At 46.7% G+C, this 14,975-nt stretch overlaps 1 protein-coding gene across 8 annotated transcripts in view; it reads left to right on the top strand.

The window, feature by feature from the left end:
• UTRN (utrophin) overlaps positions 1-14,975 on the top strand; it is a 910,930-nt gene that overhangs the window by 64,921 nt on the left and 831,034 nt on the right. For 4 of the 8 annotated variants that reach the window (XM_040350829.1, XM_040350826.1, XM_040350823.1 and 1 more), the window contains exon 1: positions 5,689-6,270. The exons of 2 other annotated variants lie outside the window; for them this stretch is intronic. In XM_040350829.1, coding sequence (XP_040206763.1) covers positions 6,174-6,270 — 97 coding nt within the window. In that variant the 5' untranslated portion in view covers positions 5,689-6,173. Of the gene's footprint in view, positions 1-5,686; positions 6,271-14,975 lie in introns of those variants that run through there. 2 more of the 8 variants (XM_040350828.1, XM_040350825.1) reach the window with 2 other exon arrangements.

Here is a 14,975-nt window from a genome sequence, read left to right as displayed (position 1 = left end):
CGGGCCCCTCCCCTCTTATATCAGGGTCCCCAGAGGCCCCCTAACTAAGTGTCCCCAGAGGGCCCCTCCTCTTTCAATCCGGGTCCCCAGTGTCCCCAGATGGCCCATCCTCTTACATCAGGGTTCCCAGGGCCCCCCTAAATAAGTGTCCCCAGAGGGCCCTCCTTAATAAGTGTGCCCAGAGGGCTCCCCTCCTAATTCAGTCTCCCCAGAGGGCCCCCTCTTAAATCAGTGTCCCCATAGGGCCCCTCCCTCTTACATCAGGGTCCCCAGGTCATTTACCTTAAGCTGGCGGGTGTAGGGCTGTGAACCGTTGGCAGGCCTTTCCTTCACGTGTCCGCCACTGCGGTGGAGAGCGGACCTCTCCTCATGTCCCCCTTTGGCGGTGGAGAGCAGACCTCTCCTCGTGTCCCCATGGCGGTAGAGAGCGGACCTCTCCTCGTGTCCCCCATGGCGGTGGAGAGCGGACCTCTCCTCGTGTCCCCCATGGCGGTGGAGAGCGGACCTCTCCTTGTGTCCCCCATGGCGGTGGAGAGCGGACCTCTCCTTGTGTCCCCCATGGCGGTGGAGAGCGGACCTCTCCTTGTGTCCCCCATGGCGGTGGAGAGCAGACCTCTCCTCGTGTCCCCCATGGCGATCGCTGGTGCCCGGCGATGACTGCAATGTGAAGTGACGTATAGCTACGTGATTTCGCGCAGCCGAGCCGACCTGCCGCCTTATAACTGCAGCGGCTGGTCGGCTGGTCGGCTGGTGGTTAAAGATGATCAGATTTATCCGAATAATAGACTAGAACTGAGAGGGCTACCCAGCTGAGCCAGTGTGTGAATTTGGAACATTGTGATTTATTTATTAATTTGTACATTTACATAAGTCCCTGCCCTCAAGGAGCTTACAATCTAAGAAACCTATCTCACATACATATTCTAGGGCCAATATCTTTGGAGTGTGGGAGTCTAGCAGAGTACCCAGAGCAAACCCACACAGGCCCAGGGAGAACATGCAAACTCCAGGCAGGTAGTTCCATGGTTGGGGTTCAAACCTTTGACTCTAGTGGTGCACTCTAGTGGTTCTAGGTGGAAGCGCTAACCACTTAGCCACCATGCACAGCAATATACTGCTTCCTTTTCCGACATACACACAAGAGCCAACAGCAAGCATGTTCAGGTTGGGTTCACACATATGCAGCCGTGGGTCCAGTGCGTTCACCGATTCAGTTCAGAATTTTTGCCTGAATTCCCACCTGAACCAAACCCAAACACGCACTGGACCCTTTTTCATTCCGGACCGTGGCCGCCCTGGACATGTGTGAACTGGCACCATTGAGAGCCGGTCACACTTGCCTGTCATGCGAATTGGATGCTCGGAAGGACGCATCCAATTTGTATATGTGTGAACCCAGCCTTGGTAATCAGAGCTTGACCTCTGGTCATAAAGGGGTTAATCCGTGTTTTAGCTAAACCAAATGTGGTGTGCCACTAATGAAAGGTTAGTAAAATAAATACACTAAAATTCACAATTTAGCCTATAAGCAGCTATCTGTGTGATGTATTTTGTGTATAATAGAACATACTGTAGGTTTTCTGTGTGTTACTTTGTCTTAAAGTGTTTGCCACGGACCTCTAAGCAGTAATGGATCGCCCTTCTGCTTCGCACTCTGTTCCTGCTACAACCACGCTGTTGATGTACATTTATTTTATGACTACACGTGGAATAATAAGGGGCCTAGGCAACCAGCCAGAGGCTATTGGGCAATAATAGATCCATTGGTATGTAGAAAATGTGATTACGGTTGTCAGCGCCACAGACAACCAAACGGAGAGCGAACACAGTAGTCAGAGAGTGACCAGAAAACTGATTATCAAATCCTGTGATAAGGAAGCTGCATCTTCCCAAGACAAATCCAGTTTATGCTTGTGAGCTGTTGAGGGGAAACTATTAAATAAATAGAAACTATTGCTATTTTTATCAGTAACCAGTTGAGCTCCCAGCTTTTGGATCTTTTGCATACATGCTGCTATTAAAAATAAACAATTTATTCTCCTTTCTGTTTTTTTAGCCATAGTTTTACTTTGAAAACACTTTTTTTTTTTATTTCTATATATATATAGATACTGTGGGCCGGATTCAGATAGGAGATACGACGGCGTATCTCCTGATACACCGTCGTATCTCTGAGTGTGGTCGGTCGTACCTATGCGCCTGATTCAGAGAATCAGTTACGCATAGATTTCCCTAAGATCCGACCGGCGTAAGTGTCTTACACCATTGTATCTTAGTCTGCATATTTACGCTGGCCGCTAGGTGGCTCTTCCGTATAGTTATGCGAGGAATATGCTAATTAGGTATTTACGCCTATTCGGAAACGTACGTCCCGCCGGCGCATTTTTTTACGTCGTTTACGTTAGGCTTTTTCCGGCGTAAAGTTACCCCTGCTATATGAGGCGTAGCTAATGTTAAGTATGGACGTCGTTCCCGCGCCAAGTTTTGCGTAAGTCGTTCGCGAATAGGGCTTTGCGTAAGTTACGTTTACGGCGAAACCAATGAGGCTTTGCGGCGTAATTTCGAGCATGCGCACTGGGATTCTTTCACGAACGGCGCATGCAAAAAACGTAAATACGCGGGGTCAAGTGAAAGTTAAATAAAACACGCCCACAACATCCCATTTGATTAGGCGGGCATACGCCACCACACATACGTTACGCCGCAATTCTTTCTGCATACGGAACTTGCGCCAAAGTTACGGCGGCGTACCGTATCTGACATACGTTACGCTCGCTCGCGCCGGCAGATACTGCAATTATCTGAATCCGGCCCTGTATCTATTTAGATATATATACATTTTTTTTTTTTTTTTACACTGTTGCTTTACTTTTATTTTATTACTTTATTGCTGTTGCAAGTAATGTAAACATCCTTGTCACAGCAATAGGCATGTGACAGGTACTTTATGGAGAGATCTGGGGTCTATAGGACCCCAAATCCCTCCTCTGCCCTTTAAAACCAATCAAAACCAAGATCAGTGTTTTCGAATGCTTTAGTTTTTTTTTTTTAAAGGGTAAAGCGGAAGTGATGTCAGGTGCCACAACTGCAGGCATCATCCCAGTATCCCAGGTACATTGCTGGTCCAGAAGTGGTTTATAAACCTTCCTATCTGGACGAGGGGAGGCATCTCCAGCTTATTGACAGGTTCAGCTTTGTGTGCTGTGTAAAGGGGGGGGGGGGGGGGCTGGATAGAGAATGTCTCTTTCTTCCTATCAGCTCTCATAGCTCTCCTCGCTGATCTCTGCAGAGTGTAACTTTAGCTCTTTGTCCCTTGCTTCTGAAATCTCAGACAAGCTATATAAAGTCTGAACTTTTAATGTCTCTAGAGGGGAGAGGGCTGCTAATAAACAGGTACAACTTGGGGAATTTGTTTCATCTTTGTGTATTGCCTGAGGCCAGTCACTTCACAGGGTATGTGTAAGGGTTTACAACCACTTTAACTCACTTGAGACCCGCGCGCTATTGACAAAAGACGTCAAGCAGCGCGGCTCTCAGGTGCCAACTGGACGTCTTTGGACATCATTTAAAGTGCATTACCCGCGCGCGCCTCTGGGGGCACGCAGCGGGTAACACTGTCCCGGCGCATCGCTGGGAAGCCAAAGCGTGTACCTGGCGGCCGCGATGTCCGCCGGGTACACGCGATCGTCGGTTACAGCAGGGACGTGGCGCTCTGTGTGTAAACACAGAGCTCCACGTGCTCTCAGAGGAGAGGAGACCGATCTGTGTCCCTTGTGCATAGGGACACAGCATCGGTCACCTCCCCCAGTCACCCCCCTCCCCCCACACAGTTAGAACACACCCAGGATACACATTTTACCCCTTCCTCCCCCCTAGTGTTAACCCCTTCACTGCCAGTCACATTATACAGTAATTAGTGCATTTTTATAGCACTGATCGCTGTATAAATGTAAATGGTCCCAAATTTGTGTCAAACGTGTCCGATACGTCCGTCGCAATATCGCAGTCCCAATAAAAATCGCAGATCGCCGCCATTACTAGTAAAAAAAATAATAATAAAAAAAATCTTAATTCTGTCCCCTATTTTGTAGGCGCTATAACTTTTGCGCAAACCAGTCGCTTCTTGCTTTTTGGTTTTTTTTTTTTTTTTTACAAAAATATGTCGAAAAATACGTATCGTCCTTAACTGAGAAAAAAAATATTTTTTTTAAAAAAAAATTGGGATATTTATTATAGCAACAAGTAAAAAATATATATATATATATTTTTTTAAATTGTCGCTCTTTTTTTGTTTATAGTGCAAAAAATAAAAAACGCAGAGGTGATTAAATACCACCAAAATAAAGCTCTATTTGTGGGGAAAAAAGGACGTAAATTTTGTTTGGGAGCCACGTCGCACGACCGCGCAAATGTCAGTTAAAACGAAAGTGCCGGAATCTGAAATTTCGCCTGGGCACACTCTGCCGGGAATCCCGACGGGAAAATAGAGAGCAGGTTCTCTATTTTCCCGTCTGGATTCCCGGCCAAATGCTCTCCTGGCAGTTTTCTTGCCGGGAAAACTGGTTGCATGTACGAGGCTTTAAAGCTTAAAATCTGGGCTTAAAAAAATATAGGCATGTGTTTTCTTGCTGAAATCTTTGTGTCCTTTGTATGTTTCGTCCAGATCTGTGTGATAATTATGCAGGAAACAACTTCTTCTCTGCAGGGGTTTTCTGTAATAAAGACCAGTAAGTGCTGAACTCCCCTTGTGCAGAGTGACTGGTCTTGTATCCGCCCCTTCTTGTAGTGATGTCACTGCTATATTTACAAGGTAATAACTGTGTTTGCAAGGGCATTCGGTGCACACAAAGGGCCAGATCCACGAAGCAGTTACGCTGGCGTATCTATTGATACACCGCGTAACTGCTAGTTTGCTCCGGCGTATCTTTGTTTTGTATCCACAAAACAAGATACGCCTGAAGCTGGGCTAGATCCGACTGGCGTACGTCTTAGTACGCCGTCGGATCTAAGGTGCATATTTACGCGCTGGCCGATAGGTGGCGTTTCCGTCGATTTCCACGTCGAGTATGCAAATTAGCTAGATACGGCGATCCACGAACGTACGTCCAGCCGGCGCATTTTTTTACGTCATTTCCGTAAGGCTTTTTTCGGCGTATAGTTACCCCTGCTATATGAGGCATACTCAATGTTAAGTATGGCCGTCGTTCCCGTGTCGAATTTTGAAAATTTTACGTCGTTTGCGTAAGTCGTTCGCGAATAGGGCTTTGCGTAGAATGACGTTCACGTCGTAAGCATTGGCTTGTTGCGGGTTAATTTCGAGCAAGCGCACTGGGATACCCCAGTTTACGTCGGGTCAAGACGTATTAACATAAAACACGCCCCCATCTCACCCATTTGAATTGCGCGCCCTTACGCCGACACAGATACACTACGCCGCCGTAACTTACGGCGCAAATTCTTTGAGAATACGGGAAATACGCTGTAAGTTACGGCAGCGTAGTGTATCTGAGATACACTACGCCGGCCGTAAAGAAGCGCCGCGCTTCGTGGATCTGGCCCAAAGTGTATTTATGTTTGGTGGCTTTGTTTCAGTGAAAGTTTTTATGCCTGACATTTTTCTCTAAGCATCCTGTCACAGCCGAATGACAGTTGGGAAGATTTTTTTCCTGTGCGTTTTAGACATTCTGTCTGCAAACGCACTGACATAGCAGCTTTGTGGAACTTGAATAATCAGAAGTGTGTATGTATAATTCATACGGCTTACAAACAATATGCGGGTGGCACTTCGTTTTCCTTGTCCTTCTAACAGCTGCAGTTAGTACCTAAACTGATTTTAATGCCCAGATGAATAATGGATTTGCGATGCCAGGAAACTGCCAATTGTTTTCTTGGCAAGTCCAGGTCTCTATTTGTGACTGTTGTTTTCTTTTCATTTTTTTTAAATTCATATCTCCAGAGTGAATATAGCGAGGGAGACTGACTTGGTTCCCACACAAGCGAAGGCCCGGTTTGTTTTTGCTTTGTGACCCCCCTGAGGGAAATGCAGGGTTCTCTCAGAGTTGTAGCAGTTCAGCATGTCATATAGGAAATGCTGGGAGGACAGAGCCCGCCCATGATACACATGTCTGCAGATCCGTTTCCTCTAATGCTGGCTGTACAGATGAGAGTAAAGCATGAGCGTGAGGGGACATTACCTGCAAACAAGACGTAAAAACCCTTCAGCGGCTCTTCAGGGAGGCTGGAACTTCAGAGCCACTTCTCGGAAAAAAGGTAAAACTTGGATTTTCCACTTTGTCCTTGTTACAATGATTTGCTTCAGGAAAGTAATCAGGATAAAGGATTTATGATGTATTCTTATAAGAGAGGCAAAGATATAAAACGCTTTCCAACTCTTTCCTATTTCCAAGGACAGCCACAGGTTTTCAAGATTCCGATTTTAGCCCATGACGCTGTAACTGATAGTATGATAATATATTAAGGGAGTATTCACTATGGGCACAGGGGGCATTCAGTATTTATGCAGCTGGAAGGGCACCCAGGGTGTTTACATCCTGGCCGCCTGTACAAATCAATGACAGGGGTACTTGTATTTTGGGAAGGCAGAGATCTGTGTTTCTACTTTATAGGAACACAGATCACAACCTTCCTTTCTCACAGAATGGTGATCTGCCTTGTTTACATATGCAGACCACTGTTCTGCATGTGTCCCGAACAATCGGCAGTCCTGGCAGACATCGCGTCCCGCTGGACCCGCTGATTGCTTCCACTGTGTCCAATCACAGCAGGAGTGGGTCGTCGTTGGCGCAAGTGCACGCCCCAGACCGAAGTGCAGATGATGAACAGGCATGTGATTATACACAGGAGAACCGCCTTACCACTATATGCATCGTGTTTCCCTGAAAATAAGCCCGGGTCTTATATTAATTTGGCAACAAAAGACCCAGTAGGGCTTATTTTCGGGGCAGGTCTTAATATATTCTCTCTCTCCCTGCCTGTCAGGAATCCCCAGTTGAACAAACTTAAAATGCCCAAATCTTTCTTTTAGGCCCCGTACAGACGACCGAACATGTCTGCTGAAACTGGTCCGCGGACCAGTTTCAGCAGACATGTTCGGTCGTCTGTAAAGCCGAGCGGACAGGATTCCAGCGTAACATTTGCCGCCGGGCCTTTTTTTCGGAGCAGGCAATTTTTCTAAACATGTTTAGAAACATGCCCGCTGGAATCCTGTCCGTCGGACATGTTTGGTCGTCTGTACAGAACCTACCGTACATGTCCGAGCGCCGCCATCCCTCGCATGCGTCGAATGACTTCGACGCATGCGTGGAAGCATTGAACTGCCAGGGGCCGCGCACGGGCGCGGCGACAGCGCGGCCTCGTCGCACGTGTAGTCGAGTATCGCGCGGATTTCTGTATGATGGTGTGTACAGCCATCATACAGAAATCTCCGGGCAGACATGTAAGCTGAAACCAGTCCGGCGGATCGCTTTCATCGTACATGTTTGTAGCACACAATACAGAATGTGTGTGCCCTTGCAATCCAACAGTGCCAAACACCTCAGCCTTCCTCCACCTCTCCCAGCCACCAGCGAGGGACCCTGGCCCCCCTCCCTCTGCAATGCTCAAAGCAGGGAAGAGGGCACACCAGAATGTGAGGAAAAAAAAAATACCTGTAAATACCTTGTGGAGACTGGAGTATACATGCTGCATACCGCACACATGTTGATTGCAGAGGCTCTGCACCATACTTTCAGTGACCCGCCCAAGCTCTGTGAAGGGAGGGGGGACAAGATCCCACGCAGACAGGCGGGAGAAGAGGAGACCAGCGGGGAGATCAGCTGAGCACCGCTCTGTATCAAAGGCACCTGACACCGCTAGAGACACACACTGCACACCGCCGTAACAGGATTATACCACGTTTCCTCAAAAATCACACAATCACCTTGAACTAGGGCTTATTTTCGGGGTAGGGCTTATATTGGAAAATAGCGCTGGTCTTATTTTTGGGAAACATGGTATACAGTATATGGTTGGCAAATGGTTAAAATGATTGTAAACAACCATCTTGTAAAAAAATTCAGTTTAAAATAGAAACGAAATGCAAAAGTTTTGTGTATAGATATTAAAAACTATTATCAATACCTTTCTTTTCTTTTTTTAAGTGATCAACATTCCCTCTGTTCTCAGTTGCATAAGAGCTGGGGTGAGGAGCAGCAACAACACACTGAGCTTCCAAGTGAATGGCTGTGCAGGGGGGGGGGGGGCTTCTCAGCACAAGTCTGATCATCGGAGGAGAGCATACTGGCCCGGATTCAGAAAGGAGATACGACGGCGTATCTCCTGATACGCCGTTATATCTCTGAGTCCGGCCGTCGTATCTATGCGCCTGATTCATAGAATCAGGTTGCGCATAGATCTCCCTAAGATCCGACAGGTGTAAGTGACTTACACCGTCGGATCTTAGGCTGCAATCTCACGCTGGCCGCTAGGTGGCGCTTCCGTTTGTATACGCGAGAAATATGCAAATGAGGAGTTACGCCGATTCAGAAACGAACGACCGCCCGGCGCTTTTTTTTTACGTCGTTTGCGTTCGGCTTTTTCCGGCGTATGATTACCCCTGCTATGTGAGGGCTATGTGCGGCGTATCCTATGTTAAGTATGGCCGTCGTTCCCGCGCCGAGTTTTGATTTTTTTTTATGTCGTTTGCGTAAGGCTGGACGTCATTTACGTTCACGACGAAAGCATGACGAGTTGCCGATGTCATTTGGAGCATGCGCACTGGAATTCAGTCGCGGCCGGCGCGTGCGCAGTTCGTTCGGCGCGGGGACGCGCATCATTTAAATGATACACGCCCCCTACCTGCCGAATTTGAATTCCGCCGGGTGGATTTACGTTACACCGCCGCAACTTTATAGGCAAGTGCTTTGTGAATACAGCACTTGCCTGAAAAACTTGCCGCAGCGTAACGTAAATGAGTTACGTTACGCCAGCAGAAAGATCCGCTGATCTTTCTAAATCTGGCCCACTGAGTTCCAAGCACAGCAAGAGAAACTGACCATGGTGTGCTCCTCCTGCTGGCATGTCAGTTTTTTAATAGGAAAGCAGATAGGACTAGCAGGAAGACCAAGTATTTCACATAAAGGAAGCAATACAAAGGGTACAGGAAACTTTCTCATACAAGTACATGGTACAGCAGCAGGCACATATCAGGAATATGGAGTTGGGGTAACAAACACTTTTAGCAACTATAAAATAATGAAAAGTGATAAAAAGTTGGTAATATGTAGTATTGATAAAAATTGTAAAGCTAGAAATAAAAGAATAATTATACTTGTAAAGCTTGCAGAACGCTTTGATAAGCCTACATGAGACATACAGTATGTTGTATAAAGGAGTAAAGACATTCTTTTAGTATCGGTTTTTGTGCAGTACTTTCACTTTTTTTGTTAATTTCTCTTTTTATTGAGACTTCAGAAGAAAGTTTACATATAAGAAACTATCAAAGGAGCGAACTGTCACAAAGCGTTTGCCATATAATAATAAAGTAGGAAAGAACACATTTCTAAAAGAATGTGAAGGAAGTATGAACAGGAATTCACATTCTTATCAACCCTTGACAATATTATGTTAGTACTCAACTTTAGAACCTTTTAGAATACCTACCTCAAAAAACAGCAGCTTTTAACTTCAGGGACCTGATAACTGTATGCAGGTAAAGGATGTTATGATAGTATTCTTTATACAGTGGATCCATTCCAGGAGAATGCTCGTAATCCAAAGTACTCGCATATCAAAGCGAGTTTCCCCATTGAAGTTAATGGAAACGAAAATAATTTGTTCCACATTGACTTCAAAGGCATGCAGCCAGAGGTGGGGGTGGTGCTGGAGAGCCTTGGAAACAACCAGAAAGGCCAGAGGACAACTCGGCTGACCTCGGAAAGGCTCAGGAACGAAGTATTTCTGTGTCTTTCCGAGCACTCCGAGCGGTGCCGATCAGCTGGGATCTGCGCATTCGGCTCTGGCGCTCCTCAGGCCAAATGCGGTACAGCTGACTGAAGGGAAGACGTTTTACTAGCATAGTAGACTATCAGAAGGAAGACTTTTAGGTCCGGTTGAATAAAGTAAACAAATCTATCAGGAAATAGCTGACTGCAATGGACATGTAATTGAAATTGATATCCGTCATGGAGGATGGGAAGGGAACTTAAAGCGGAGGTCCACCCTAAAAAAAAAAAATGACATTAAAATGCTCAAAAAACAAACAAAACAGAAATGCCGGTTGCTAGGCGATCTTTCTTAATCTGCCCCTTCGTAGCTAGTTGTCGTCCTCGCGTTGTCTTCTGGGAACTGTGTATCCCAGAGAACAGCCGTCCATTCATAATCACGCATTCGCAGTAGGAAACGGGCAGTGTCCTCACTGCCTGTTTCCCTTAGTGAGGATGGCAGCGCAGGGACCTGCCACGATCGAGGGATTGGCCTCGGGCTTGCCAACTTCGTGGGCGCCTAGGACAGGTAAGTGTCCTTATTAAAAGTCAGCAGTTAGTGTTTGTAGCTGCTGACTTTTAAAAACAATAATCACGGTTGCACCTCCGCTTTAACAGAAAAAGTAGGATAAGTACCGTATATACTCGAGTATAAGCCAAGTTTTTCAGACTTTTTTTAGGGCTGAAATACCCCCTCGGCTTATACTCGAGTCAGTTTACCTGTACTAGCCTAAAGGAACCTATTTAAAAATAAAAAACGAACCTTTACAACCCCTTTAATGTTGCGAAAGAAACTAGCATATGAGAGCCTCTTTGTGAACAAGTTAGCTCGGCCCAACGGGTTTTGGATAACACATTGGTATTTATACCATCTCACAAATTTGATCATGCAGGGATATAGGAGGATTAGAAGACAAGGAGGTACAATAGTGAAGGCAGAATGGCACCTGTATATGGGCATGAGGAGGCGAGGACCAAATGGAAGCTCACCCTGTCTGGGGATGGAGGGGGAAATGGAGAGTAAGGCCTCTTTCACACAAGAAGCCCGATCAGATCTGTCTGTGCATTTTTCAGGTGGATCTGAGCGGGCCATCCATTAACTCCTATGGGTAGACGGATATCAGCGGAGATGTGTCCGCTGACACCCGTCTGCCATCTGATCCACTCAAGACACACGTATGGCGATACATCTGCCATCTATCTTATCGGATGGGATGAGATCTGATGAAAACAGACATGCTGTCCGATCTCCCCATAGAGATCAGCGGCGCTCTGACAGGTCCCTTCCAGCTCAGGATCAGAGACGGACCTGTCATCCGCTGGCTCAGCAGAGATCAACAGAGCGATCTCCCACCGAGCTGGCGGACTCCGCTGAGTGGATCCTCCCCGTGTGAAAGGGGCCTTACAGGTTAATATGAAACATTGGGAAAGGCTGATAAAACTGAACAGAAAGGAGCAGAAGTTGGGAACTTCACTCTCCCAATCAACATTGATTATTTTAAATCCTCACCCTGATATCATTAGTAAATAGATAGGAAAAAGTATCATATTTACTTGTGTTAAACTTTTTTTTAATTTCTTCAGTTATTTTGCTTAGACAAATGATGTCATATGTATATTTTAGGGTTGTCCCGATACCACTTTTTTAGGACCGAGTACAAGTTCACGATACTTTTTTTCAAGTAGTCGCCGATACCGAATACCGATACTTTTTTTAAATGTGTCCCAAATGCAGCCATGTCCCCCCCCATATGCAGCCATGTCCCCCCACATATGCAGCCATGTCCCTCTAGCCATGTCCCCCCCCCATATCCAGCCATGTCCCCCACATATGCAGCCATGTCCCTTTAGCCATGTCCCTCACATATGCAGCCATGTCCCCTCTAGCCATTGTCCCTCACATATGCAGCCATGTCCCTCACATATGCAGCAATGTCCCTCACATAGCCAGCAATGTCCCCTCACATATGCAGCAATGTCCTCTAGCCATGTCCCTCACATATGCAGCCATGTCCCTCACATATGCAGCAATGTCCCTCACATATGCAGCAATGTCCCTCACATATGCAGCAAATGTCCCTCACATATGCAGCAATGTCCCTCACATATGCAGCAATGTCCCTCTAGCCATGTCCCTCACATATAGCAGCAATTTCCCTCTAGCCATGTCCCTCGATGCGGCGGCACGATGCGGCAGGAGCGGCGGGGGGGGGGAAAGGGGGGGGAAGTATTCTATTTAGGTACGGGGGTATTTGCGCGAGTACGAGTACTCCCGCAAATACTCGGTATCGGTCCCGATACCGATACTGGTATCGGTATCTGGACAACCCTAGTATATTTGCCGCTATTTTTACCGCTGACACTATGGGCAGATTTGCACCGCATTTCAGCGGTCGAGAAAGGGTTAAAACTGCCCCCTGAAGCAGCACATTGCGGGTGGTATAGCCACGCTGTCCGATTGATTTCAATGGGCAGGAGCATGAAATTGTCCAAAATATCTTGTATGGTGACACCTTAAGAGTTCCCTTCACTGAAACTAAGGGGCCAAGCCCAACACCTGAAAAACATCCCCACACCATAATCCCCCCCCTCACCCAAATGATTTGGGACCAGTGCACAAAGCAAGGTCCATAAGACATGGATGAGCGAGTTTGGGGTGGAGGAACTTGACTGGCCCCAGTCCTGACCTCAACCCGATAGAACACGTTTAGGATGAATTAGAGTGGAGACTGCGAGCCAGGCCTTCTCCTCCACATCAGTGCATGACCTAAAAAATGCGCTTCTGGAAGAATGGTGAAACATTCCCATAGACACCCTCCTAATCCTTGTGGACAACCTTCCCAGAAGAGTTGAAGCTGTTATAGCTGTAAAGGGGTGGGCCAACTCAATACTGAACCCTACGGACTAGACTGGGGATGCATTAAAGTTTATGTGCATGTAAAGGCAGGCATCCCAATACGTTTGGTAATATAGAGTGTGGGCCAGAATCATATAGAATCCGCGGCGGCGTAGCGTAAGCCATTTACACTACGCCGCCGCAACTTACTGGAGCAAGTGCCATATTCTCAAAGCACTTGCTCCGTAATTTGTGGTGGCGTAGTGTAAATGGCCCGGCGTAAGGCCGCGTAATTCAAAGGGGGCGGCTTGTATTTAAACTAAGCGCGCCCCCGCGCCGATCGAACTGCGCATGCCGCCGGTCGTAAAAAATAGCCCAGTGCGCATGCTCCAAACTCACGACGGAAAACGTCAATGAAGCCGACGTGAGTGTCAATTTCCGCAAATCCCTATTCAGGAACGACTTAGGAAAACGATGTAAAAAAAATCAAATTTCGTCGCGGGAACGACGGCCATACTTAACATTGGCTACGCCTCATAGAAGCAGGGGTAACTATACGCCGGGAAAACCCTTTCGTAAACGGCGTAAAGTGACTGCGTCGGGCCCGCGTACGTTTCGTGAATTGCGTATCTCGCTGATTTACATATTCTCGCCGTAAATCAGCGAGAACGCCCCCAGCGGCCATTTTAAAATTGCAGTTAAGATCCGACGGTGTAACACAGTTACATCTGTCGGATCTTAGGCATATCTATGCGTAACTGATTCTATGAATCAGTCGCATAGATACGACGGACGCAACTCTGAGATACGACGGTGTATCAGGAGATACACCGTCGTATCTCTATGTGAATCTGGCCCTGTGTACTCATATATACAGTTTAGGTACATGTAGTATATAACATGCTTTATGTACCCAGGCAATGGCTAAAGTTGTCCTAAAACTAAAAATGTTATATACTGTATTGCAGCTTACCAGTCATTAGATGTGGTAGTTGCATTAGTTTTGTTTTTTAGCTTTTTTCCCTCTGTTTTCACCTGGTGGTCTGGCTAAAAACTCACATCCAGTATTAGAGTGTCTACACTCTGGATGAAGGAGCAACAGAAACACCTTTGGCAGTCAGTCCTGGGAGGAGGAGAGTGTTTGATGGATTAGCAGATTATAATACACTAACAAATTAAAGCAGAACTCCAACTAACACTTTATAAGCAGTCACAGCCAACAGTTTTGTTCCTTTTGGGATAAAGGAATTACATAAATAAATAAAAGCTGATCATTGTAAACACCGTGGGCCAGATTCAGAAAGAGATACGACGGCGTATCTCCTGATACGTCGTTGTATCTCTGAGTGCGCTCGGTCGTATCTATGCGCCTGATTCAGAGAATCAGTTACGCATAGATATTCCTAAAATCCGACAGGTGAAGGGGCCGGATTCAGATATCTGAGCGTATCTGTCCTGCCGGCGTAACGTATCTCCGATACTTTACACCGCTCTAACTTTGGGCGCAAGTTCTTTATTCAGAAAGAACTTGCGCCCTTAGTTACGGCAGCGTAACGTATATGTTGCGGCATAAGGCCGCGTAATTCAAATGGGGATGTAGGGGGCGTGTTTTATTTATTGATTTGGATTGACCCCGCGTATTTGACGTTTTTTTTGAACGGCGCATGCGGCGTTCGTGAAAACATCCCAGTGCGCATGCTCGGAAATACGACGCAAAATGTCATTGCTTTCGACGTGAACGTAAATTACGTCCAGCCGTATTCGCGAACGACTTTACGCAAACGACGTAAAAAATTCAAAACTCGGCGTGGGAACGACAGCCATACTTAACTTTAGCTACACCTCATATAGCAGGGGTAACAGGGGTTCCCCAAGTAACAGGGGTTCCCCAAGTAGCAGGGGTTCCCCAAGTCAGACACTTGGGGAACCTGGCTAAAAATGGCTTCATTCTGTCCTGTCATATGTTGTATTCTATGTATAGCGGCGCCTGTCAGACAGATACTGTCCCGGTCCTTAAAGCCACATTGCTTTTCAGCGTCTTTGTCGGGTACAAAGGGTTGTCAGAGGGACATGCTGAGCTTGAAATCTCTTTAGGAGCCGCACTGGATTTACTGAGAGCCGCACCCACCGAATTCCAGCAGCTGCTAAAGCACTTTGCT

This window comes from Rana temporaria, chromosome 4 (genome assembly GCF_905171775.1).
Source record: "Rana temporaria chromosome 4, aRanTem1.1, whole genome shotgun sequence".
NCBI classification, from domain to species: Eukaryota; Metazoa; Chordata; class Amphibia; order Anura; family Ranidae; genus Rana; species Rana temporaria.
This window is presented reverse-complemented; position numbering and strand designations above follow the sequence as displayed.